The 26,417-nt window shown below is 38.6% G+C and overlaps 1 protein-coding gene across 2 annotated transcripts; it reads right to left on the bottom strand.

Annotated features, from left to right (window-relative positions):
• Positions 1 to 1,380: 1,380 nt before the first annotated feature.
• ddx4 (DEAD (Asp-Glu-Ala-Asp) box polypeptide 4) lies at positions 1,381 to 26,352 on the bottom strand. 2 transcript variants are annotated; one of them, XM_088629208.1, is made up of 21 exons: positions 26,335 to 26,352; positions 24,118 to 24,159; positions 22,354 to 22,393; positions 20,726 to 20,785; positions 17,269 to 17,322; positions 17,043 to 17,102; positions 16,776 to 16,868; positions 16,620 to 16,688; positions 16,213 to 16,263; positions 16,063 to 16,104; positions 14,339 to 14,383; positions 13,735 to 13,877; positions 11,824 to 11,976; positions 11,125 to 11,279; positions 7,808 to 7,937; positions 6,585 to 6,751; positions 5,056 to 5,201; positions 3,064 to 3,163; positions 2,515 to 2,785; positions 2,327 to 2,434; positions 1,381 to 2,196 (listed from the first exon to the last, which is right to left on the bottom strand). In XM_088629208.1, exons 2-21 carry the CDS (start codon positions 24,139 to 24,141, stop codon positions 2,125 to 2,127), a joined length of 1,983 nt encoding a protein of 660 aa, XP_088485334.1. In that variant the 5' UTR covers positions 24,142 to 24,159; positions 26,335 to 26,352; the 3' UTR covers positions 1,381 to 2,124. The 2 variants fall into 2 exon arrangements, with proteins under 2 accessions (XP_088485334.1, XP_088485333.1); XM_088629207.1 differs by lacking the exon at positions 26,335 to 26,352 and adding an exon at positions 25,957 to 26,177.
• Between the last annotated feature and the right edge of the window lie 65 nt (positions 26,353 to 26,417).

Below are 26,417 nucleotides of genomic sequence, written 5' to 3' on the forward strand. Positions count from 1 at the left end.
AGGTTAGATCCAGCACAATTTTTCAAGAGGGGAACACTACCCATAGCGAACAAACAAGTGAAAAGGTATGTGTAAAAAAAAAAAAGTAGATTGAAATCGAGGACTTCAACACAATGGCTTATGCGTTAAATATCACAGCATGGACAGTTCTGAATGCCTATACTCCCGGCTGCAAGGAGACCTAAGGGACTCCTGCAAGATGATTGCTGGGGCACCTGGCAAAGAACTTCAGTGACAAACACAGCTTTATTTGCTAATGCTTCTTGAGCTTTAGGGTTTAAGGCGATGGCAAGAAACTCCAATGGTGGTAAGACAACAGCAAAACAGCAGAGGGCAGGATCGAGAGGTCTATACTATTTGAAGTGCAAGCAAAGCAAGCCAGAAGCCTGCAGATCAATTGACTGGTAGCATAGGCAGGTTACACAGGTTGCACAAACTAATGCACATCTCAAAATAAAAGTGCATGGTCATGCGATACCAACCCAAAGACCTCTGTAGCCCTGACAGCTTGGTTCAAAAAACCAAAGGTTCTTGTGGTTCCTTCATGTTGTGGGGTTTGAGTCATTTTCTACCTTCGTCATCCAGGCACCAGCCGACTCTCTCACGCCGGACACGTGATGCCTCCATTTCCTATTAAGTGACTTTAATGTTTTAGGTCCTAAAATCTAGCATCTTTTAAATTACTGGGTCTACATTTTAGCTGTGCAACAAATATTGGCTAATTTCCTCAGAGGCTAGGAGCCTCAATTCCCCCTCACTCCAACAAGTGGTGCACTCAAACCATTTATCAGTATCAAGTGACAAATTGTTTAACAGCGCTAAGAATTTCAGTGGACTTTCCTACTTATAACTGCAGGGTGGATGGACCACATGTTCTGAGTTTAAGTGCATTTCCTTGAGAGTATTTACCATTTTTACTTTTTGCAAATGTTGCTGTACATGTCATCTGAGTGTGAAATGAGGTCCCCCCCCCTTTCTTAGCTACAGCTTCAGGTATGAAAATCATCACTACAGCAGTCAAATACAATATACTTATCTGGATACTTGAGCAAACCAAGATAATGAACATTTTGTTTAAAAGCCATGGTTTTATTTCCCACATTCTTTTTTCAGAAAAAAGTTGGCAAAGGGGGGCCTTCTTCAAGCTGGTCATGTCTCATTTTTTCTAAATTGCCTCAAAAGCAGCTATAAGACTGAGCATTGGCCAGTGTTAGGACTGTTCAGTTGTACAGTTTTCTGTAACCCCAGACTCATTTTTTAAACAGGCTAGATCAGCATTTTCCACCCAAAGTTAACACCCATTTCCAATGGTGTTAGAGGGGAAAAAAACAATCCTGTACAAAGTTCCAAACATTTGTAGACTAAATAAGTGACACTGAACAGAGAATAATCACTTTAATGTGGAATTAGATTTTTCAGTTCAATAGATTTGTCATTGTTGGATACTACACTTAAATATCCTTATAGTTCAGACCATACATCTAAAACAATTTAGGAAGAACCTTAAAACAAATTACAAGTCTGAAATTTAGAGAATGAACAAAGTATGAGTTGTAAAGCTTCAGTTTAAAAAATAACTTTCAAAAACAGATTCACTTTACCATTTCAATGTATAGTAAAACTGTTTTGCAATATGAAGTAACGAAAAGGTAACCATAAGTTACTAAATAAATCGGTGACATGGTTAATTTAGCAAAACTGAAGTATGTAAACACCTGAATGCAACTTATAATTTCTATAAACCAACATTCTACTTTACAAAAAACAACAAATATCAAGCAGCATAGCAGAAACCAAAATTTTTTTAAATGTCCATTTAGTCTGGAAATGTGTAATTTTAGATTTACAAATCTGAATCAGATTATACCCACAGATTTTACGTACCTGTGACCAAAGACTTCGCACTGACAAAACTCCAGACTAAATTAAGACATTTGGCAGCATGTGCTGGTTAATAAAAAAAAAAGCTCAAATAAAAAATAAATGAACACTAAAACTGACACTGTAACACAAGACTGGATTTATCCATTTCTAGATCTGCGTTTAGAAACACTACCATAGTTATCAGCCTCGCTTTCAGTCGACTCCTGCTTCTGAGCTGGAGATCACACGGCTGTCTTGCTCTCACTCCCAATCTTCTTCCACGTTTGGTTCATTAATTGTGATCGGTCTGGCGACTTCTTTAGCAAAAGAGGCCTGTGGACAATTATTCTGTCAGTCACCACAAACTACTACAGCTACAAACAGCAATTTTGACTCTTTGCCTATTTTATGAAATAAGGGATAACGATAAGCAGGATATGCACGCAATTTAAAAACCACATACTTTTCGAGTGTCTACTGAAGCAAACACATTCCCACGTGGATTATACCCATAAGTACCACATGCACTGAATGCAATTTCCTCCAGCCAAGACGGTACTTCTTGTTGTGCCTGAAATTAAAATCAAATTCAGCAACAGATATTTTTGAGGAACATCAATATTTTGGATAGCAGATGAAAAAAAAACTTACATCTGAGAGAACCTTCACAAGGGAACGCGCTAAAGGAGTATCATAATTAGGGTCGAAGAAAGAGACAGCTTTCCCGGTATTTCCACAACGTCCTGTCCGGCCAATGCGATGCACATACTCGTCAATGGAAGACGGGAGGTCAAAGTTCACAACATGCTGTACGTGCTCAATATCCAGTCCTCTGGCTGCCACTGAAGTTGCAACCAAAACGGGACATTTGCCAGTACGGAAGTCTCCAAGAGCTTGCTCTCTTTCTCTCTGCTCTCGATCACTAAAAAACAATTAATGCCATAAAGTCTTCTACAATGATAGAGGCATTCTCATTTGCAGTTTTACCAGAAATGAACAATTAAAATGGACAAAAAACCAATCGTAGGCATGCTTGAATTTGTACAAGTTTAACTGCTAACATACCCCTAACAAAAAAAAAAGCTTAAAACACATTCAAGCAACCTGTAGCACACATACACACGTGTTAAAATCTCCATCCTGGAAACATTGTGTATTTCTACCCTTCACACCCCTCCCAAAATGAAAAGGAATACCTACCCATGAATACTTGTGGTGGGTATTTTTTCTTGGCAGAGAAATGTAGCAATAAAATCTGCTTTTCTTTTAGTGTCAACAAAGACCATTGTACGCTCGTTACCTACAATAAATTATGCAAAAAAACAATACATACAACATTAAACAATTTGAGAATTTAAAATAAGCAAAATACAATATCAACATCACGATTTGGGAGAGTTAAACAAAAATAATCAGCATTCCAGAACAGTAGCTAAAATATTTCTAACTGTACACTCACAGTACAAAGCTGTTACCCTTTTGCAGGGTTACTCCCACACCCATTACTGTATTAAAACATCTAGAAACTTCATTTTGTTTTGATTTCAACAGATAAATGCAAACCTACATTTTAAATACAATTATGAAAAGGAGACACTGTACAACAATTTTACAGGATTAAGATCATTTTAGGGGGCTAGTTGTTTACAGACCTACATGTTAATTGTGCATTTTAATTTGCTACATGCAACCAAACTAACCAGTTCCACATTGCTAGCATTTTGGGTGTTAATCTGAGGGCTCTGAATTGAAAATTCCCATTGGCCCTTACCAATCATGGCCTCCTAATAATCCCCATCTATAAATTGGCTTCATTACTCTGCTCTCCTCCCCACTGATAGCTGATGTGTGGTGAGCATTCTGGCGCACTATGGCTGCCGTTGCATCATCCAGGCGGATGCTGCACATTGGTGGTGTTGGAGGGGAGTCCCCATTACCTGTAAAGTGCTTTGAGTGGAGTGCCCAGAAAACCACTATATTAGTGTAAGCAATTATTATTTACAAAGGAATATTTGTCATGGCATCTTCTGCACTCTCAATCAACAGGAAATGATTAGAAATAGCTAGCAGTGAGGTTGCAAATTAATGCTAAAATTTACTGGATTTTCAAAATGAGATCAAAATGAATTTTACTTGTATCAAACAAAACTCAGTGTGAACAGCACAGAAGAATTTACTTTACCCAAAAGGGTTGCTCATAAAGAAAATCGGAGTGCCAATGTCAGTTTGGAGATCACAAGCACATACATTTAAAAAAATTCAACCCTACACTGAACAATATTTGTTGTCAAGAAGAATAAGGTCATAAAACAAATCTGCTTTGGTACATCATATTCAAAGCTATATTTCAGAATGGACAGCACCTTTCACAAATTACCATACACTAAAAAAAAAAAATCTAAGAAGGTGTATAAATGCATTGTAGTTATTTGTTCCAATCACTTATGAATCGTTCACTAGGAAAAACCTGGTGGACTTTTCCCAACTACAATTATCATTCAAAAGAACTGTTTCAGCATCTATGGTCAAACCCAAGTAGTTGATCGTAGAAAATTTCACGTTTATTGACTGCCATGGTCTTGCCAGTTTTGAGCATGTTAAGTATCAATTTGCTTGGTTTCAACATATGTACACATGACGCCAATGCAACAAAAGGAAATTTAAAAAACAGGTCAGTCACAAGAAGTTGCAAATGAACAGGTTTATTCCAGATTTAAAATTTAAGGTCCCATTTTTTTCTGTGCCCATCAATGTACCATGTTCAATACATAAAAAAGGCCTAATATAATAAACGGATCTCAATTTCATTCTGGAAATTTGTCTGGGAATGGCGTTTACCGAGTTTGTTAAATTCACTGCAGCCAGAAGTAAATCAGACACCATATACATCTTACACAAAACCTCACTTGAGCCTTGGCAACGTGTAACACCTCAAAATCCCAACATGCCACTGGTTTTTTTTGGGGGAAAAAAAAATCTTAAGGAGAGTACTATTATTCCATTGCTCTTTGGAACTTGAACAAATATTTAAAAAGCAAAATGAGCATAAATCAAGAAACAGAAATATATTAAGCAACTTAAAAGTTTGGTTTCAATATTATTTGAACTAAAAATGTAGTTTCCCCAGTTATCTACATCTGTTTCAGTTTTGCGATACAGCTAGGACATTTAAGTATTGATAATGGAGATTACCTGTAGTTTGCAGTATTTCAACAAGCTTCTCTCGCTTTTCAAACTGGGTGACCTGCTCTACATATTGTTCCACATCAGTACATGCACCTCCTACTTGGCCAACCACAAGGAACAGGTAATCAGTCTTCAGAAACTCTGCAGCCAACCTGTAACCATTAGAGGAAAAACATGATTGTCAGGCTCTGAAATCACCAGCCTCACAGCAAACCCTACCTACAGAAGCAAAACTCTTCAGAAATTATTCTGTGAAGTCCCGGGAATACTGCTATTTTTTCCTCCAACAATAACATCTTCAAACGGTTCCAAGAAAAGGCAGAGACCTTTTAAGAAGTCATACCCCAAAAAATAAAGGGGAACTGCAATCCCAATTTCTCAGACGGGTTATTAAATCTCCATAACAAAATAAATTGATAATATTGCTAATTTCTACAAAGTCAAAATTACACACAAAATCTTGAATCTCACTGTGAGAAGTTCTGTATGTTATCCATTTTGTCGCAAACCAGTAGTCTCGCCACAGGCAATAGTTCACTGAAATGTGATGTGGACCTTCCTGCTCACTAGTCACTGTATAAAACTAATTTTGCCCTTACTTCAAAATTAAACATGTCTGTAACAATTAACTTACTTTGTTACCAACATTTAGTAACAGGTCTGAGAAAACCTACTTTAATACACAATTTTTATACAATACTGACAAAATGACCACGCAGTAGAGAAAATTACATTATAGTGAAAGGCAATGCTCTTGATTAATTATCCAGCAGTATTAAACAAGGAAATCAACACAAATCACTTTAATATTTGCTTAACCCAAATGATGGGTAAGCAAATATTAAATTTAAAAAGTACATCAGCAAAAATAGTGCAACAATTAGAAAAAAGATGAAGTTATTTAAAATACCAGACATGTTCATGAGAGCAATCAATGCTGAACTTAAGATTCTTTATAAACAACCCCTTGACAAAGTAAACCCCCTTGGGTTTTACACATTCTTTCTTTGGCAAAGGCACAAGATTCAGAACTAATATGTATATATTTAGACCTAGTTTTTGGTGGCTATGCACTAGGAAGAAGAGTTCACACAAGTTGTACCTGGCAATAAAATGAAGTTATTAATATTGTGAATATTGAACTATCGAAGCACATGAGAATGTATAAAATGTCCCTTTTAAACAACTGATTTAATTGATTGATTATTCAATCAACAGATAACCCAGCAAACTCACAAAAAAAGCCTTCAAGTGCATTCACTAAAGAAACATTTACAGATTAACAAAGTTACAGATCTTTTGACAATTCTACAAGCATTTATGTTCTGTGACTTAACATAAATGCTTTTGTCAGAGTGCTATCTCAACACATATTTCTAAACTTCTAGCCTCCTTTTCTATTTATACACAAACAGAAGACAAGTGCTATTTGCTGCACAAACACCAAAGAACATTGTTTAAATGGTCAAGACTCATTTTACTTTAAGATCATTTACATTATTTGTATTAGTAAAGTTATTATTTAGGAAGGTTACCTCTGAATTTCATCTGGGTAAGTAGCACTGAACATAAGAGTCTGACGATCTTCTTTTGGAGGCATACCAGGTGACGCAACCAATCTTCTCATTGCTGGTTCAAACCCCATATCCAACATACGATCTGCCTCATCTAGGACCAGGTACCGGACTTTGCTTAGGCCAACCTAGGGAAAAAAAATTCTCAGTTAAAACAAAAGGCTTCTAAAACATTTTATAAATCTACAGGATACGGACATGATACTGACAAGGACAGTACAGTGTATGAAAGCCGTTATTCGCAAGACAGAATCCAAAACAAAGAAGGCACAGTCACCATTTTCTGTGCTTGTTAAAGCAAATATAATTTCAAGTATTGAATATTTGCTATTGAATGGTATTGTGGGACAAGCCAGGAAATAAAAGTTCCCTGCAGTGTTTATCCCCCACGTACTACAAGCTTGCATACATCAATGAAGCACCAATATGTTGAGGCGTGCTGGAAGTACACTATTTTGGGGCTGATTGAGTGACAAGGACTTAAACTAATGCATTAGACCAACATTAAACTTACTTGGGTTTTGTTTGTGCTTGGATGTCCCAAGAACAGACATTTCTAGCAATATTAGCTAGTCGGTAAACACAGTAACATAAAATATTACGTAAAATATTTAGAGCAGCTGAGAGGGCAGTAAACACTCAATCATGTATAGGGGAGTACTTACTGATCTGTCTGACAGTGCCTAGATATCGATATTGATAGTGCTACACTGTACGACAGGACAACCGCTAGTTGGATAATAAAAATGAAAAATACAACACAATATATTACCTGTAACTGTCCTTTTACAAGCATAATAAGGAACAAAGTAAAATAAAACAAACTGCTTGTTAACCTTTTACCAATGTTCCTTACAATATTTTGTAACGGTTGATACTGTTGATAGTGAAATCTTTCATTGCGGATGTGCTGCCTCAGGCCAACAGAAAAAGTGCCAGGAGTCTACCCAACAGTCAAATATTGGGAACGGAGCTGAATAAAAGTTGCAGTCCAGTTTGTATCCAACAAGGACACAAGGATTTCTTACTCTCCAACAGCATCTTTACCTCAGGTGTTCTGAGATGATTTCAGGTTGAGCACTTGCCATTAATTTGCTCGAGGCCCTGTGATCTAGGACTTAGTAGTTGGCAGATGCAGATTAAGACAGCATTCAACAAACACTCTAAAGAATCTGAAGTGTTACCTTTCCTCGTCCAATGATATCCAAAAGTCTTCCAGGAGTCCCACATAGAACATTGCATCCCTTCAGCACCTCACGGATTGAGTAACCTGTGCTTATTCCTCCATAAACAACAACAGGTCTCACACACGTCCTAACATGTACCAGGAAAAAATAAAGTCAAAGGAAGTGGTTTTAAGTTTCAAAAATCAAAATTTTAAGTGTACAAGTTAATCAGAAGTAATATACCCCAGTATCCAAAAGGTAAATAAAACACTGAAAACCTAAAATTCATTCACCTCCTGCTGAGCAGTCAGTGAACCCAAATTCCAAAGTTCTTAAAACCACAGGGACGTCTGAAGACGAAATGTGTTAAAACATTCATTTTTATTTTATAGGCTACGAATAAAACATTAGTCCATTTACATATGAAGAGATGCATTAATGTTATGAAGTGAAAAAACCCATGCAGCAATAGAGTGAACCGATTTTACAAGAACAGAAACAGCAGCAGAGCTAAGGAATTTTGATAGCCAAAACAAAAATCTAGCAAATAACAGTACCTTTCACCCCTTTTAAAAGTTCTTTCTAAAGGTTGAATTGCAATGTTTGACACTAACAGTAATCACACTGAAGCATAGGCTGAATAGCTGGTTAACTTGCAACTTATCTACACCATCCGATAGTAGTGAATCAATTCGACAATCTCATCCTGCCATTTTTTTTAAAGCAACTAATGCAACTACTTCAAAAACTTGGCTTGGTAACTTGTTCCTAAAACCCTGAGGAAGAATGTGCCTCCTGCTCTTGTTTTACTTGTAAAACTTATGGTAGTTTCCACTTGTGACATCTAGTTTGAACTTCTTATGCTGAAGTATCTTGTTAATACCTTTGAGGATCTCATAAGGGGTTCAAGTACTTATCTGAATCTACTTTTAATTTTGGTCAGAGTTGTGCAAAAGTTAAGGCTTTACAGGCCCGAGACCCGAATATTATTGACAATCTGTGAGGAGATTGCAAATGTGCAAAGCATGCAAGAAGACTCAAGAATATTTCTGAGCTAAAAGAGTGAGAAAAATTCCAAAAGCAAGAATAGATTTGTTTCCTATAAGCAAAAATTTGGAAGCTGTAATTTCTGCCAGTGGACACATTACCACGTACCAAGAGCTAACCACTGCCCAAACTTTTGCACAAGCTATATTAACGGTTTTATCTTGAAAATCTACAAATCTGTAAATACTAATGGTGCTTTAAAATGGGCGGTATGATGTTTGGTTTAATTTTGTACCATGTACAGGTCGCTTTCTGTTCATTTAGATTCACTGGATGCCTACACTTCTGCACACAAGTTTTTGATGGCCATCAGATAAAATTCAATTAAAAATGGTCTAAAAGGGAGGGGAGCCTGAAATTCCACACTTATAAAATGAACACAAAAGAATCTCATTTTTGTATTTATCCATTGTTGCACTGAAATCCTTGTGTAGACTTGCACAAAATCATGTGCCACAGGAACACTCCCTATAGTACACTTATCCAACCCATTTTTCCAGCTTCTCATATGTAATTACTTTTCAGAATACTGAAATTACTGAAAAATTGTTTTTCATTCATGTGTAAAAAATGTATTTCTTTTTAGAAAGGGTGTATAGGCACTGTACATGGAGAATACAGTAGGAAACCAATCTGATCACTATCCAAGTCAACGTAGTTTTAACAAGGCTTAGACAAATGCAAACTAGAAGTGATGGGTTTCATGTCCAACTGTACCATTTTTGAGTGGTAGATAAAAATGGGCAGAATCCTTAATATAGCAAAACGTCAAATAGCCAGTCTAACAGATCAACAATAAATAAGAGAAAGGTTAGCCCTAATTAGAAGGGGTTTGGCTATTCAACTTGTGCATGTTAGATTACCTGGTCTCAGGACTTAAAGCTTAATTGTCATCTTAATTCTATTTACATCCCCCTAATTATTACAGCCAGCACAGAGTTTGTCCATGTTATTAGGCACTGTGCACTAAAACATACTTAGTAACCAAAGATGCAACCTAGTCCATCTATTTTTAACAGCTTCATCCAATCAGGGTTGTGGGGGAGCCGGAGCCCAGCTCAGCAAGCAACAGCCTCAAGGAGAGAGACAGCCCATCACAGAACACACACCAGGGCCAGTTTCAACAGACATCAATTAGCTCCCCAGGTCCAGAACTGACCCCAGAATGCCAGTGCTGCGCGGCAACAATGCCAAACACTATGCCAACATGCTGTACAATTGCATCTGGACGTTTTTCACATCTTGATCCTGCACAGCAGTTACAGCACTGACTGAAGGAGGGACGCACCCCTCACCAACAGGACAGCAAGATGCAGGAGCCATGTCACTGAGCGCCACCTGGCTGACTATTCCTAGGCTCCACTTGGCAGAGCTCATCCAATTGTGATCTGCCACTTGGGGACCGCAGGTTTATCCGCTAGAGGCACAATCCAGGCTCGAACCCTTGATCCTGGGGTCCATCTGACCCACCATTATTGGCTGAGAAAATCATGGCCTGTAATACAGTTTCTTCTCTGAAAATCAGATCTAACCAAACCAAAAACCTGACAATTAACAAGTATGAATGGTTCCGAAGAGAAACGCGTTCATAGTAACATCTAAATGAAAACTATACACCAAAAAAAACGGACATTATAAAAGGAAAGTGGCAAGTAAGCCACCATTAACTACGAGTAAGTCAACAGACAAATCTTTCTAATAGCAAAACCTGTAATTAAGCTATATGGCACATTTGGGGGGGAAACAAGAAAGGAAGAGCAAGTGTTTCCCCCCCAACATTAAGCTTTCGATCTTGCTTGGGGAACAGTAAGGGATTTCACCTCTCTCCTGTGTTATGAATACACAGGAAAAAAGCAAGTGGTCTTTTCTTTTCAAAGGGTTACCAGGATACGCTTCATATTAACCTGTTTTCTCATATACCCAATTCACCTGTTATTACCATGACAAACTTTAAATTCCTGATTTCCCAACCTTTTTAGATGGCTGATTACTGGATACCCATTGCTGAACACTTCAGCCATGCTATATGAGATCCAAGAATCTTATAGACAATGTCTATATTATATATACACACACAGTGATCAAATTAACTCCCCCAAATGAGTGCTCAGCCATATCGCCATTCTCTACCTAGACTTAAGGATTAAAAATGTGAAAAACCTCTTCCCCATGTGTAACCATGTTTATTTACTGTTAATTGTTAGGAGTATCAGCGGTTGCAGGTTTTTCCCTAGAAAAACTTCCTGCATTGATTAAATCTGCATTATGAAGCCCAGTTGTTTACTTACCCATAAGCAAACTTCCTAGCTTCCAAATAAATCTGGTTGATAAGCTCTCTTGTTGGCGCAACAATTATGGCTTCAGGCTCCTGAACCTCACTAAACCTGCTGGCAGCAACACCATCAGCCATCATCTTTTGCAATATTGGCAAAAGAAAAGCAGCCTGCAATGAAAACAGATGGTTTATTTTGACCGATTTCTGTGCAGAATGTCATTTATAATTCTAACCCTACGAATCACTCAAAAGCCAGACAAAAGCATATCCTTCTAATCTCTTGATGAACAATTTTCATCGGCTCTGTATGACCCCTTGAGCACACTAATTTCATCTTTTGGACATCATTATTATAATAGTCAAATGAACTCAAAAGGACAACCTGTCTTCATCATCGATCCTTCAAGAATAGCCAAGTGCACCACAGCATTGCCCGAGGTGAAATCTGCCCAACTTAAATCTGTGCCCTAAACTCCCCAATGTTGTTACAGCACTTTGGATAGACCGTTTTGGATGCAAATGTTTCTGACTGTACATCAAAATTCATCTACAGCTAATCCATCTATGCTCTTTTGATTCAACAACTTTCTCCTTTGCAACCTTCTTACATTTTAGGCTGCTGGGGAGATCTTATGCATGGATATAATATCAGATATCTCCAAATGAACAACATAGGCCTCCTTATTTGCTACACTGCATTAGCCACGCTCACCGTTTTTCCAGATCCTGTCTGTGCACATGCCATCAAGTCCCGTCCTGACATAATGATGGGAATGCCATACTTCTGAACTGGAGTAGGCTTCACATAGCCCGACCTACTGACATTCCTGCTTAACGTGTCACACAGACCAGCCTCGTCAAATGTCTTTGAAAAGGGGAAAAGCAATCAAAAAAAAAGAGATAAGTCAACCAGTTCAAGATGGAATAGCATGAATGTCACACCAAACCTATGTTTTGATTAAATTCATGCAATATGGACATTTTGTGTCCCAGGTAGAAAAGTTGTTTTATGATGCTTGTAAAATCGGTCACATGAGAATCAAATATTATCTAAAGAACGTGGCATATCCTCCGAGGAAGCATTACAACCATAAAGGTTCACATTCCAAGGCCAGTTAAATCACTAAATTAAATGCTTCACCTAAGAATTACAAAAACACATTTAGAATGCTGCTACATTTCATAATGTCTCTATTTTAGATGTTTCTACAGCGCCATGATAGCAGACTTCAAAAACTGTTTTTAATATAGCCAAGTATTTAACTCGGAGCTAAGAACAATCAGCATGCTGATGTTTCAAGTAACCAGATGTATCCCATAACTGCAATCATCCCAATATCTAGCCTTATTTCTCCCTTCTTCTGTATCTCAGATCAAGTTCTAAGTCCTTTTTTGTGCTTATTTGTGTAGCTTCATAGAAGCAACGGAGATATTGCAAACTATGGCACAGGTCATAGAATGTTCATTTAGACAAGTGATGAAAACGATGCTGGTGATGATGAAAATGAAACATTCATCATTTAAACCAACAGTTTTCCTTTGTTGATAAAGTCAACATTCACTGGGAGAGCTATGCAGTTTAGGTGGATGGAGACTGATTTGGCAAAGACCAAAGCAGAACAAAAAAAAAGCTAATTAAACCAATTACAGGACTGGCTCTCAATGAATTATCAATAAAATGTTTGCTAAACCTTTTCCATTTGTGCAAGAGGGACAGCTGCTCCCTTCTTCTGATACACAATTTTGAAAGACCAGTCTTCAAAAAACAACTAGGGCTTTGTTGACTTTTTCCCTACAATAAATTAATCTACTTGTTAATGTAGTGGAAAAGAAGGGTAAATTAACATTACCTATTTCAAGCTTCTATGTTGACACGCGACTGACAATACACTTGTTGCATACAGACCGAAATCCTAGTAATCCGTTTCAACACAGATAAAGGTTGTACACATCTGGGCAACAGTTTTAGGTAAACTTGAATCTAGGCTAAATCCTACAGTTAAAGTTCAAACTATTCAGAAACTCTTGTCCCCAGACTCCCCTTGCTTTGCAATCGTCCAATTTTCCTAAATGATCAGCTACTTAGATGACATCCCTACATAAAAATATATCTTTCAAAAGAAGCTTTGATAATGCTGCTTAAAGCTCACTTGATTGCTGAACATAGTTTTTGTGAAATTGTATTTTATATATATTATTAATATAGATGCAATAGGCCATTTATATATTCCTTTTTCATTACAAAGTTTTTTTTAGATAAACAGTCAACATACACATTTCTGGGATGCTAAGGTTTCACAAGAACACAGAAGACGCATAGAAAGGACTTCAGAAAATGAAAATTATAACAATCAAAACATCAGCAGGCAGGGGATGTCGTAGTTCAGATTGAAAAACACACTGGAGAAGACTTCACACCAGAAATGGAAGATTTGGGGGCAGAACTATCTAATATAAAAATAACTCGTATGTATATCATTTCCTACCACTTCCATTCCTGTACATGGTCACAAGCACCTAATTAGCACTTAATCACTGAAAAACTAGCTGGAAATATCGGCACTGGAACACTGAGTGGAAGACCAGTTTACTGGCACTTGTTGCTGGAGAAAAAAATACTTACAAGAACAGCTGTTGGAGGATTAGCACCTGACACTTCCACTAGGATTTCATCATATTTAGCAAAGTTGATCCCAGTTTCATAATGAGAAAAAATGGAATCCTCATCTTCAGGAGGTGGGGGGGGAACATAATTCACTTTGGGTGCTTAGAAGATGAGGGAAAAAAAACAATGGAAGAAAAAATCCAAAGTGGAAAAAAAGGTAAAGGAGTATGGCCAAGTTAAAAACCCACACAGCTAAATTACATGCACAGAATTTAAATGATGATCATGTGATATGCAACTTGTGAAAGAAACTAGTCTTTACCAATGCCAGGTTAGTACAGTCAATATAAACTTTTTCCTTACACCTTGGTGTCCAGACTTATAATTAGTAAATCAACTTATGAGTAAGCACAGCTTATTACAAGAAAATTCACTTTTGCCTTTATAAGACTTCATTAACAATTCACAATTTTTTTTTTTACCACAGGAAAGAGAAACCAGTGTGCCAATTTACCGTTAACATTAATGTGAGACAAAAACTTCTATACCAAAACTAAATTGTTTTTGCTGACCAAACTAGTTAAAATACTAAAATAAAAAACTGAAAACAAAATAAACCAACCTGCTTTCTCTGCATCTTCTATACCCTTCTCAGACCGAAAAGATGCTTAAAAGAAGCAAAGACAGGTTTTAACATGAAGCCAGTCTAGTCAACTAAAACAGCTTCCCCAGATGGCATGTGCCTGTTGGCATAACCATGTTTTCATTAAAGATCAAAGTGGCACAACATTTTAAATATGTACTGCATCACAAAAACCTACAGTCAAAACACATTGTGAGGCATGGAACAATTTTGGACATGAAAGCTACAGGAAATAATTGGGGGGTTAAAATCTTTGCTACGAAACATCACACATTTCGTAGTCAGTGGTCAAGAGATTTATTTTCAAGTCACAATGGCAAAGTGCCTGAATAAGCCAAGCAGTCACTGCTACATAAAATCAGCACCTCATTGAATTCAAGACCATTTAACCTGAGCTACTCGCGGCTGACTTCAAGCCACCGCCTGCGGAACCCAGACTTGTCGACACCTAAGGTCACACACCCCAGCAACTGCTGCTCATACGCTTCCAAAAACCCTTCTGCATTAAAGGCAAAGCCTTTTGTTTCTAATAGCTTAAAAAGCAGATACTTCCTAAACTGAAACTAATGAGCATTTACTCTTTCCCACTTTAACACAAGCAAGATATACTTTTGAAGTGTTCTTGTTTTAAGTCCTGTTATGGTCATTTAAAAAAAAAACATCTATTAGACTGAACAGCTTTTAGGTGTTCTGCTTATCTATTGATATCTATCATTATCCAAGTAGGGAGTAGGGCTTGCCTAAGTAATCATCCTGTGTATAAATCTCATCACCACTTCTTCAGGCTTCCGTTTACATATGTACATATAAAATATGTACTTAAACGCAAACTGAAATGGAACTGTTTCAGTAGTTCTGACAACTGACAAGCTACTTTGAAAACTAAAATTTGTTATGCAGAAGCCTGAAGGATGAATTCTACATGGGTATCACATAAGTTGCACACACCACATCATAAATGCATTTCAAACCATGTAATGTAAAACTACGTAAATGGGGAAAAAAAAATAACGACTCGCTATACAGCTCCACTACTAAAAAGTGGATCAATAAAAACCATGTACAACTTAATCACCAATTTTATCCAGACTCTCCAGTGACTGTTAAAACCAGTATCCTGGCTTATTTCAAGATACACCTGGATGTATCCCTAGATCAATCGACTGAGAAATGAGTTAAACTAGGTGCTCTCAGCATAGCAGGTTTTAGAAAAAGCCTTCATATAGTCTAGATCTAAAAATTAGAATTTAATTGAGATCAATGAATTGAGTGGCGTTTAATTAAGTAACTTAAAGATTTTGGCACAAAAATCAGAATATTTTTTGGTGCTTAAAAGACTCAAGTTCCTTTCACTGAAACATGGCACATTTAACTGATCAATTGCTCAGTGTTCTCTTTAAAGAACACAATTAAGGGCAATATCTGGACTGAGACTGTCTAGCATCAGGATTGGAGAACCAGCATTTGTAAATTCGTTTTTTGAGAGCTTAGTAATTAACCTTACAACTCAAAGATCTACTCATTACTCACACTGTATACAGTCACTAAACATGACTCATGTCTTAGTTTCCTTTCCTGCTTGGAAGAAAAAGCAGCACATCTTGCCAAAGCTAATGCACTAAACATGTAAAAATGTCTTTGAATGTCATGCTCCTGTTTAACTTGAATGGGTTCAATTCACTTGCATGTTGAAGTGTTTATACCTTTTTCAGCCCAAACTTCTTCATCCCTTCCTCTATAACCACCTAAGAAAAAAAATGGCACCATTTTAAAACTTAATTTAAGATTAATTCCTCTATTCCAAGAACAGGGCTTACAGACCGAGATCCAGCATCCCAGATGAAATTTCTCACCTCGGGATCGTCCACGTCCGAACCGCACACCTCCTCTGTCTTCCTCCGCACCTGTGACGGGAAACAAGCAGTGAGGTCCAGCATTGGGTCTTTTCATAATGGCAACACCCATTACTCCTGAACACTAACAGTACTACAAACAGTGATACTGTTACAGACATCAAACAGAAAAACGAAGACAACCCACCTCCAAAATTAAGGAACTCATTTCCTATGCACAGCTGAAAGCCCACAGCCACTCAGAGGCTGCACTGAAGCTTCATTAGCATGAAAGAAAAACTGCTCTCTACAAAAGGCCATTAATGGAAATCAACATCACAAGTCATTGCTACATTTTCAAATTCATAAAGAAAAGTGGAAACCATCTGAATGCTCACTGCAAAGGACAAAATCAAAAGCCAACCCACACAGAAATCCTCCAAATCCTCCACTTCTTCCTCCAAACTCGTCGGAGAAGCTGGAACGACCACTGTTGTCTAGGCGAGAGTTGGAAAAAAATGAAACGGTCACATGCAAAGTTCAAACGAAAACGATAGCTGTGAAACTCTTATATACTACCTTACCCTCTCTGAATGCTCCTCTGCCTCCACTCTCCACCCTGCGAAAACCTCTTTCTTGCTCACTGCAGGAGTCAAAGGAAGAGCTACCTCTGTACCCTGCAAAATGAAATCAAATTGAGCATGAAAACAAATCTTGCCTACCCCAATTAAACATTCTCTGTCTGCATTACATATAAAACTCACTTAATTCTGCTCTACAAAAATTTAGATTACACCACTTTAAGATGAAGATGACCACCTGACATGTTTTCTGATTGAGGACAAACATACCTGCAGAGTTAAAGTTCCTAAATCCTCCTCCCCCTCCTCCTCTCTGGGATCCTCTGCCACCTGTTGAGTCAAAGTTACAAAAAAAGTTTTAAACTGAAGCCCCAAACCTTCAAATTCCCAACAAGAACAATGGTCTTGCACAAAAGCCAAACTGCCTTCAAAATAAGATTCTTACAATAGCAACTCAATACAAGTAGCTCATTTTGAAAAGGGCAGCATTATTTACCTCTCTGATTGGAAGAGCCACCTCTTACATTACTGCTCCAGGAGCTCTCATTATCTAACGCAATAAAAGAAAATAGCAAATTTGAATGAAATACACCCTCATTGGCCTTTTTCATGCAATACTGAATAACTGTAATAGAAGTGCCAGAACAGTACTTGTACTTTTTCAAAATACTCACCCCCTTCCACTCACATTGCATTTTGTTGCATTAGAAAGTATACATCCATACATTTTAAATTTTAATACTTAGAACCCAATTTGAACACTCAGACCGAACACCTATGAAAGGTTAAACACCACCAAAAAATAGAATTGTTCAAATAAGTCTTTCACTCCCTTTATCGTTAGTAAAGATGCACAAAATTACTTTGACAGGTCACACAATACGTTGGACTTGATCTGCAGTAGCTCACTTGATTTCTGAATAAACACCTATTTCCATAAATTCACCAGCAGGGACTAGGGTGCACAGTCACAACTGAGGTGAAAGAGGAAGAGTAAGAGATAGGAGAAGCTTCAGTCTGTCAAAGACTGAAAAGAGGGACAAAAATCCATCTTTCTGCAGGAGAATAACACAAACTAAAAAAAAACCATGAACGTCCTTGAGTGGTGCAGTCACAATTCAGACATTAATCCAACGAAAGATACACGTCAAGACCTGAAAATTGCTGTCAGCAATCCCCAATCAACTTGGCAGAACCTAAGCCTCCCTGCAAAGAATGAAAGAAAATTGTCCTGTCCTGGTGTGCAAAGTTTTTAACATTCCTACAGAACGTCTTGCAGCTATAGTTACTGCTAAATGTGCATACATCAAGGACTAACTCAAGTTAGCAAAAACTGATGCAATCAATATTTTTTGAATGTTAAGTTTATGCAGACAAACTTTCACCCATTAGTGTTCAGTTTGAGCCTTCAGGTGTGGATTTTGTTTCACAGGAAAATTGAGCTGCGATTCCACTGTCACAGAACATTGTTTTAAACAGCTGCCCAACGCTGGCGCATGATTTGCACGAATTATGTCAATCAATGACTTTCAGCGCCCACAACACTTCAGCAGGAAGTACATCGTTAGATGTCTGTTTGCTTGGCTGTCTCCCTGCGTGAGGTGATCGCGCCAACCTTCGCTGCACTAGCTGCAGAGGAGTTGAAAAAGGTGCCGATTCCACTTGTTTCTCTTGTAGCCTTCTCATTGTCGAGATGTTTTTTTACCCTTCACGCGACTTGCTAGTGCAGCTTCACGTACATTCTTCACGTCAAAATTTTCCCCACATAATTTACATCCTGGGTCTTCATCTTTTTGGAGCCATAGCTTGAATTTTTCATCTGTTTACCAGAGGTCACTGAAAACACATTTACCCAGCATTCAGCAGCAATATAACTCTGCAACTCACAACTGGCAGCCCACTGAAGCTTAGCATGCGAGTCTGGTCAGTACCTGGATGGGAGACCTCCTGGGAAAAACTAAGGTTGCTGCTGGAAGAGGTGTTAGTGGGGCCAGCAGGGGGCGCTCACCCTGCGGTCCATGTGGGTCCTAATGCCCCAGTATACTGACGGGGACACTACTGTAAACAGACATTGTCCCTTGGATGAGACGTAAAACCAAGGTCCTGACTCTCTGTGGTCATTAAAAAACCCAGGGCGTTTCTCGAAAAGAGTAGGGGTGTAACCCCGGCCTCCTGGCCAAGTTTCCCATTGGCCCTTACCAATCATGGCCTCCTAATAATCCCCATCTCTGTACTGGCTTCATTACTCTGCTCTCCTCCCCACTGATAGCTGATGCGTGGTGAGCGTTCTGGTGCATTATGGCTACCGTCACATCATCCACGTGGATGCTGCACATTAGTGGTGGTGGAGGGGAGTCCCCACTACCTGTAAAGCGCTTTGAGTGGAGTGTCCAGAAAAACACTATATAAGTGTGAGCAATTATTATAATTTTGACATGGGCACTAGGCTAGCTTACGGGTCACTATAATGGTAGCAATGACAAGGCCGCAGCCTCTTTTTAAAAGCTCACTAACTTTCAAACAAAATTACATGTTAGAGCTATGATGATTTGGGGTCAATTAAAAATTCTATGACTCTGCCAAAACTTATGGATTTTATCATTTTTCCAAACTTTTCCTGACCATGGGAACCCTGACTTACTGAAACACAGCAGTCTCATGCAACCAACTCCACATAGTCAATTCAAGCTAATGCAAAAATCTGAAATATTTTGTCAGTACCAAAACTACAGCAGTCAAGATGCCAATTAAAACAAGTCAAGTAGATTCACGGCGAAAAATAACATCCGTTTACTAAGGAAAAACACCAAAACCAGGTGTGGATACGTCAAGTAAAGGCATGTTTCGTTTAGAGGTCACACTGTTTGGTATCCGATATGCAAATTACATTCACAAGAAAAAATATTCTTCCTTATGAAAGAAGGGGTAAAGATGATAAATCCATGTACACGTCTTAATGTAGTACTGTTTACCCAACAGCGTTGTTAAACATGTTTGTCAGAAATAAAAGGTTAAGGCAGAATACAGTTTTATAGGTGGAATAAATTTTCAGCTCAACCACAAATCTACCCCAACAGCAATAATGTAAAGCATTAAATCCATATGAAGAGAAAATAATTTAAAAAACATTTTGTTCTGGTAAACAAAGAAAAACAAAAAGGTAGGATTGTGCTGCTAAGTTACCATAGCACTGACACATTTCTGTAGTTAATTTGCACCTAAACACAAAACCAGAAAAACATTAATTTCTAGTACGCAACAAAACAGTTACTTAAAAAAAACCCAAATCTTCCCAAAGGCAGAAGCCGGGGAAAGAACTGTTTAATTAAATTTATGTCCTGAAAAACACCTGATTTTTTTTTTTAATTTAGAGCCCTAACCACAAACTCCATTCTAAGTATTCTGGTCATCTTCGGGCTTTGGAAATTTCAAATGTGGCTATGAAGGTAGCTTTGACTTGGTGGTATCAAACAATCGGGGGAAGTGTTGCTTTAAGAGGACTGTTGCAAGCTATGAATGTTTGTAATTAAAGATTAAAGATTCAGGAGCTGGATGTAAGTAAATCAACCAAATGATTAGAAAAGACAACTTAATAGGTGTTTTTTCCTATGCTGCAGTTGTTGACAGAACTACATATTAAGGGTTTAATTACCTATTAATACTAAACAATTGACACAAAGTGATTTCCTTTTCTACAAAGGCATCCACTCTTACATCACCCCCCATGCAGACAGTTTAAAGCTGCACACAGGCTCGGGGTCAAACACTCAAATTCATGAAAATTAATTTGCCCTTTTATTGCACTTCTGAAATTTAAGAACAGCAACTGGCACAGCATCTGTTCTTGGATCAAAACATGCTGCCATCACACAAACCAGGAGGAAAAAAATGGCCTGCTTGTTCTTCTATGGGCAGGTCTCTAGAGTGAATAGTTTTTCTTTTCAAAAACTTACCATTTTGACTGTAAGAAGGCCTATCTGAATAGAGGCTATTCCAGGTTTTTGTTTCATTACCTAAAAAATAGAAAACAAAAACTGTCAACATGAGACATGAGAAAAACAAGCTCTACAACTACTAGAGGATACAGGACTTGGTAACTAATTTTCTTGATGTCTGAACAGGACTTCTGATTTGGATTACGTTTCCCACAGAAATAGAAATCACTACTTAACAAAAATCTCTAGAGTACAGAAAATGTGACCAGAAACTTTCCCACTGTATTTAGCGATTGTGAAATCACCTTATGAATATAATGACTGTTGACATTTACACTTCAGATAGTTCAGCAATTAACTTGTGGTATGGGAAAAAGGACACTAGGGGGTAGTGTTCTGCCACTATCAAAAGAGAATTAATTGCAAATAACAAGGACTGCAATAAAAAGTTAACTAAAAATTAAATCTAAACAGTTTTAAGAAAAATGAATACAACTGCTCAAGACAACAACATTTATTTGGTATTTGAATATTTCACAACAAGCAAATTGTTAAACCTTAAGGAGGTTTGGACATAGCTGAAAGACGATGGGGGATATTGACAAAAATGTCCTATTAGAAATTCTGCCTTAAAAACTACTTTTCAACTCCCAATGTAAAATCCATTCTTTGGGAAAGGGACATGGCCCATGTACATTGATCACAGAATGAAAATTAGCAAACAACAAAACTGAGTTAAGGGGTTCTAAAGATGCCGACATCAAACCTGCAAAGGGACAAATTTTGTATGTCTCACATGTACTTTGTTTTCCACTTCAGTGAAATCCATTCACGATCTCAAAAACTCAAATTAGTCTAATCATTCCTTACACGTATATAGCTCTTTTCTGGACACTCCACTCAAAGCGCTTTACAGGTAAAACTCCATTTTCAATTCATATACTCAATATGAAAATTCACCTTGCTTTTCACAATATTTTAAAGAGTTCATTTATAATAATAATAATAATTGCTTACACTTATATAGCGCTTTTCTGGACACTCCACTCAAAGCGCTTTACAGGTAATGGGGACTCCCTTCCAACACCACCAATGTGCAGCATCCACCTGGATGATGCGATGGCAGCCATAATGCACCAGAACGGTCACCACACATCAGCTATTAGTGTGGAGACGAACAGGGTGACTAAACCAATTCAGAGATAGGAATTATTATTAGGAGACCATGACTGGTCAAGGCCAGAGGGAAACTCGGCCAGGATGCCAGGGCTACACCCCTACTCCCCGGGATTTTTAATGACCACAGAGAGTCAGGGCCTCACCCAAAGGACAGCGCCTTTTCACAGTATAGTGCCTAATGCCCCATCACTATACTGGGGCATTAGGACCCACACAAGCAGGGTGAGTGCCCCCTACTGGCCCCACTAACACCTCTTCTAGCAGTAACCTTAGTTTTCCCAGGAGGTCTCCCATCCAGGTACTGACCAGGCTCACACCTGCCGAGCTTCAGTGGGTTGTGAGTTTCAGGCTTTTATTGCTGCAAATCTCCAAGTTACCAATTTATACTTTTTGGTAGCTGTTTAACAGCAGGAACACCAGTCACTTTCCTGCACAATTTCCTTCATTGATTGTCTGCAGTTACCTACCATTTGTCAATGCATTGTAAGCACTCTGGGGCACGGGGTCCTGCAAAGAGACATCAGATCATAAGCAACCTTTCATACTGTTCTTTACTATTTATCACAGTTTACAGCTGGACAAAACACTTAACACCTTAAATTGAATTAAGTCAACTTTCTGATACCTTTAGGTAGCTGTCCCTGGTTTTTAAGATGGAAAGTTCTTGCATTTAAATGACAACTGTCAAATTAAAATTTTAAATCAAACCTTAAGCTGCTTCAAATCACTCAATTAAATTTCAGTGATTGAATCTTTTTTAGCCTTTGATATAAGGAGGCCTTTATATCTAATGCGTTTTCTGCCGAAGCCAAGTTAAAGTTTTGAAAATGGAAAACTTATTATACACCCCAATGTATTGTACACCCCAAAATAAATTCCAAAAAACCAAGGCTGATCCTTAGCCTAGATTATACATGGGGTTTGTCTTAATTATTCCAAGATTTCCACCTGAAAGTTTAAAGTTATGAAAGAACGGCATTTGAAGGTTCATACTCAAAACCTAAAACTGCAGCAAAAATATTAGTTTAAAGCTCAATGGTAAAAGAGAAAAAGTATGTTTTTGCACTCTTGAAAGCATTTAAATTTTAACTACATGTAAATCAATATACAATGTAGTCTCTACCTTACAATCTGAACCACGTTTTACAGCAGATTTGATAAGCAAAACTTTCCAACAACGGGTCATGCAACCAGTTATCTCCTTTAATCTCTAACACCTGACTCCTTCACTCTCCTAACCCCTCACCCCGAAACATCCAGAAACTATCTTTCTTTCCCCTGATTTTTGAAGAACATGAAGCCTTAAGCTCCTTGCACACGTAAATGCAGGAACTGCTGGTGCCGATTTGGTTTCTCAGCCACTTTGAAGCACTTTGCTGCTCGGCTCTTCCTGCTGTGTGTCCTCGGACCAGTGCAGGATCCCTGCCTGCTTCAAATCCTCTATCATCACCGCAGTTCAGAAGAAGGACAGAATAACCTGTTTTAATGACTACAGATCAGTTTCACTTCCATCAGTCATAATGAAAACTTTTGAGCTCTTGATACTCTGATACAATCAAAACAATCAGCTTCATATCTTGACCCACAACTTGTCTACAGAGACACTAAGTCAGTGTGTGATGCTGTTAATATTTGCTTCCACAATATCCTGCAACATCTGGAAACTGAGCTCTGCATTCAACACCCTCATCCCAGCAATCCTCCACAATAAACTGTCCCACCTGAATGTTGAATGTTTCCCTCCCCACCTGCCAGTGGATCACCTTCTTCACAAATAAAAGGTAATGTGTGGATGGGCTCTTAATTATCAGACTGCTCATCTGTGAGCCTTGAGGTGCACTGGTGCTCTCCTCATTACTTGACTCCCTGTATACCAACGACTCTACCTCCGTCAGACTCTCAAGTCTGCAGGTGACACTCCCTGGTGGCTCTTATCAGTAAAGGAGACTAAACCATGAACAAAAGGGAAGTGAATGTCTGCTGGCATAGTGTCAACAACCTTCAGGTCAACAGACTCAAAAGAGTAGAGTTTGACTCCTCTCATCCAGGACACCATCCGTTTAAAAAAACGTACCTCAGGCAGACACTACCTGTGCACATATATATACACACACACACCTGTGGACCTCTGCGTATATTGTTTTTATTTTATGTTTTCGCACCAAGTCACCAGATCTGAATTTCTTGTCTATGCAACATACGATTCTGATTCTGTCATTAAGATCACATACCACGTTGTCCTCCCAGTCTTCCATGTTTTCTCAGGGTAAGTGCTAGAAAAGAAATCAAAACAACTTTACATTGCAATAGATAACATCCACTTAAAGCAATCGTTCAGGAAAATCAGACACTCGTGTTTTACACATGTACTAGCTCTTTGGCTGGCTTTTAAGCTCCTCCTCTTCTTTCTATCACCATGTACACCAACCTTGAGTTTTGGAAAGATGCTTCATAAACCAAATAAATAAAATCCATAAATACTAGTATGATTAGACCTTCACATCATTTGTTAGGGGGGACTGAACCTTTTCAGCAGTAGCCCACCCACCCCCTCCCCATCTTTGGGGCACAATTCCTGACCAGATCAAAAACACACCCTCACACTGATATTTTTCCAATCTCGCCTGAAGGCTGACTTGCTCTCGATGGCCTTCAACACCTAACAATTATTTTACTTTCATAAATGATGCACTTTTCGGAATTTCTTTTTCGACTTCTGCAGATTTTTGTTGTGTACAATGCATGCAAAGAGCCTCGAGATCGCTCCGATTGAAAGACAGGAATGAAACCGACTGCAGAGAATGAGGACAATCGCGCATTACATGTTTTTGGAAGATTGCAACAGAACCGGCTCGCACAGCTCTGCCAAAGCAAAACATCAGATTCATATCCCCTCTCGTTGTTTCGAGAAGCTACTTTTAAAGGCGCCATATAAGATCGTTTATTTTTACGGATAAAATAAGAACACAAAAGGAACGAAGACGGCCATCATGGTGCAGAGTCGAGGTGAAACAGAGGAGTTCAGGAAAATGGTTTTGAATCAGGGATCCTCAAAAGTTTCATCCTCAGTCCAACGGGAAACAGTGCTCATGGTGCATCTGTTCACCTGCTATTCTCTCAGCACCGTCTCCAGATTGTATCTGGACTACTAATTGAGGAGCGAGTACTGCAAAAGTGTCTTCGCACCGAGTCAAAATTAAGCTCCAGGCGCGGCGCCTTGTCTTCTGTCGTTTTAATTTACTTAACGAGCAATTAACACAAGCATGGCCATCACCGAAGGTGCGAACGTACAGCAGGCTTTCGATCAATTGGAGGGAAGGAGGCGATCCGTGTGGGCAGGCGGAATGATTTTCCTTTCCGCTGCTCGCTTGGAGCAAATTAAATTATCATTCAAGATCTCAGTGCATCTCTTCTTACTGTGATACGTTGGTCGGTTAGATTGTTTTTTTTAAGTCGCTTCAAATATTCTCGTTATACGAGAACACACACCTGCTTCCAGTCAGCAAAACCCTTAGAAAGGCAGGGAAAACCAAATCTAATACATATATAGAATATATCTAATACATTAAGCCTAACTACACAATTTAACTATAGCTCCTTTAATTTAGAATTGGTCTGAAATCGCTTCGCAAAATACTTCACACACCAAATAACATCTTAACCTAAGGGTGTCGTAGAAACTCCCGGGAAAACGTTTCCTCCCAAACGAGGCGCCAAAAAAGCCAAGGCTGAGCAGGCCCGACTTGCGAGCAAACTCAACTGCAATACTAAAATCACCATTTACGTTGTGTATTTAAGAAAAAACGACAAAGCGTTGGAACAGTTAATCATTTGCAAATAAAACCCATTCACCATTATGCATAGCGTATATATATACATCGGCCTCAAAGTGCTTGTATAAAGACGAAAGGGCAATTCAATATTTTAAAATGACAAGAATTACACCTGACGCCAACATACAAGGAAAACGGAAAAAGTACAAAGACATACAACTACACTAAAACATTCACCATGCGGAAAGGTGCAATTTAAAGAAAACAGAACTACATACTAGGTTGCACATTACTTACGGATTACTGATTTTATTTACGTCGTTATTTTATCGAAAGAGATTGACTTCAAAGCAAATAGCTCGGTGCCAATGTCCCCCAGTCCCGCTTCCACTCGGTCTCGAAAGAAGCCGCGTTTCAGCTCCGAGCCTGGTTATCAGCTGGAACGAAACACGTGGGCAGGATCGCGCGCGTCCTTCTCCCCGCTCGGCACCGTGACGTCACGACACACGAGTCAATTTCTTCATGGCAGCGCGTCTATCGGCACCTTGCTCCCGAGTTCTTCATCGGTCCTTTGTTCCTTTTTACAGCTGATGGGAGTTTTGATACATTTTTATGCTTAGAGGCCCTTAAAGGTTAACTGAGGTACGAAATGGGTAACAACCGTATACCACTTACTGAGGCTCAGAACCGCACTGATTCCGTCGTGTTAACTGAAACGTAACCAACTGGAATCTCCGGAGGTTCGTGAGGTTCAAAAA

This window comes from Lepisosteus platostomus, chromosome 4, assembly GCF_059453375.1.
Source record: "Lepisosteus platostomus isolate fLepPlt1 chromosome 4, fLepPlt1.hap1, whole genome shotgun sequence".
NCBI classification, from domain to species: domain Eukaryota; kingdom Metazoa; phylum Chordata; class Actinopteri; order Semionotiformes; family Lepisosteidae; genus Lepisosteus; species Lepisosteus platostomus.

Coding starts and splice junctions, on each gene's coding strand:
- ddx4 (XM_088629208.1), bottom strand. CDS start 24,141: ATGGAAGACTGGGAGGACAACGTG. Junction 16,689..16,775: donor CAGAGGAGCATTCAGAGAGG/GTAAGGTAGTAT, acceptor ACTCTCGCCTAG/ACAACAGTGGTCGTTCCAGC. Junction 14,384..16,062: donor AGAAGTTTGGGCTGAAAAAG/GTATAAACACTT, acceptor GCTTCTTTTAAG/CATCTTTTCGGTCTGAGAAG.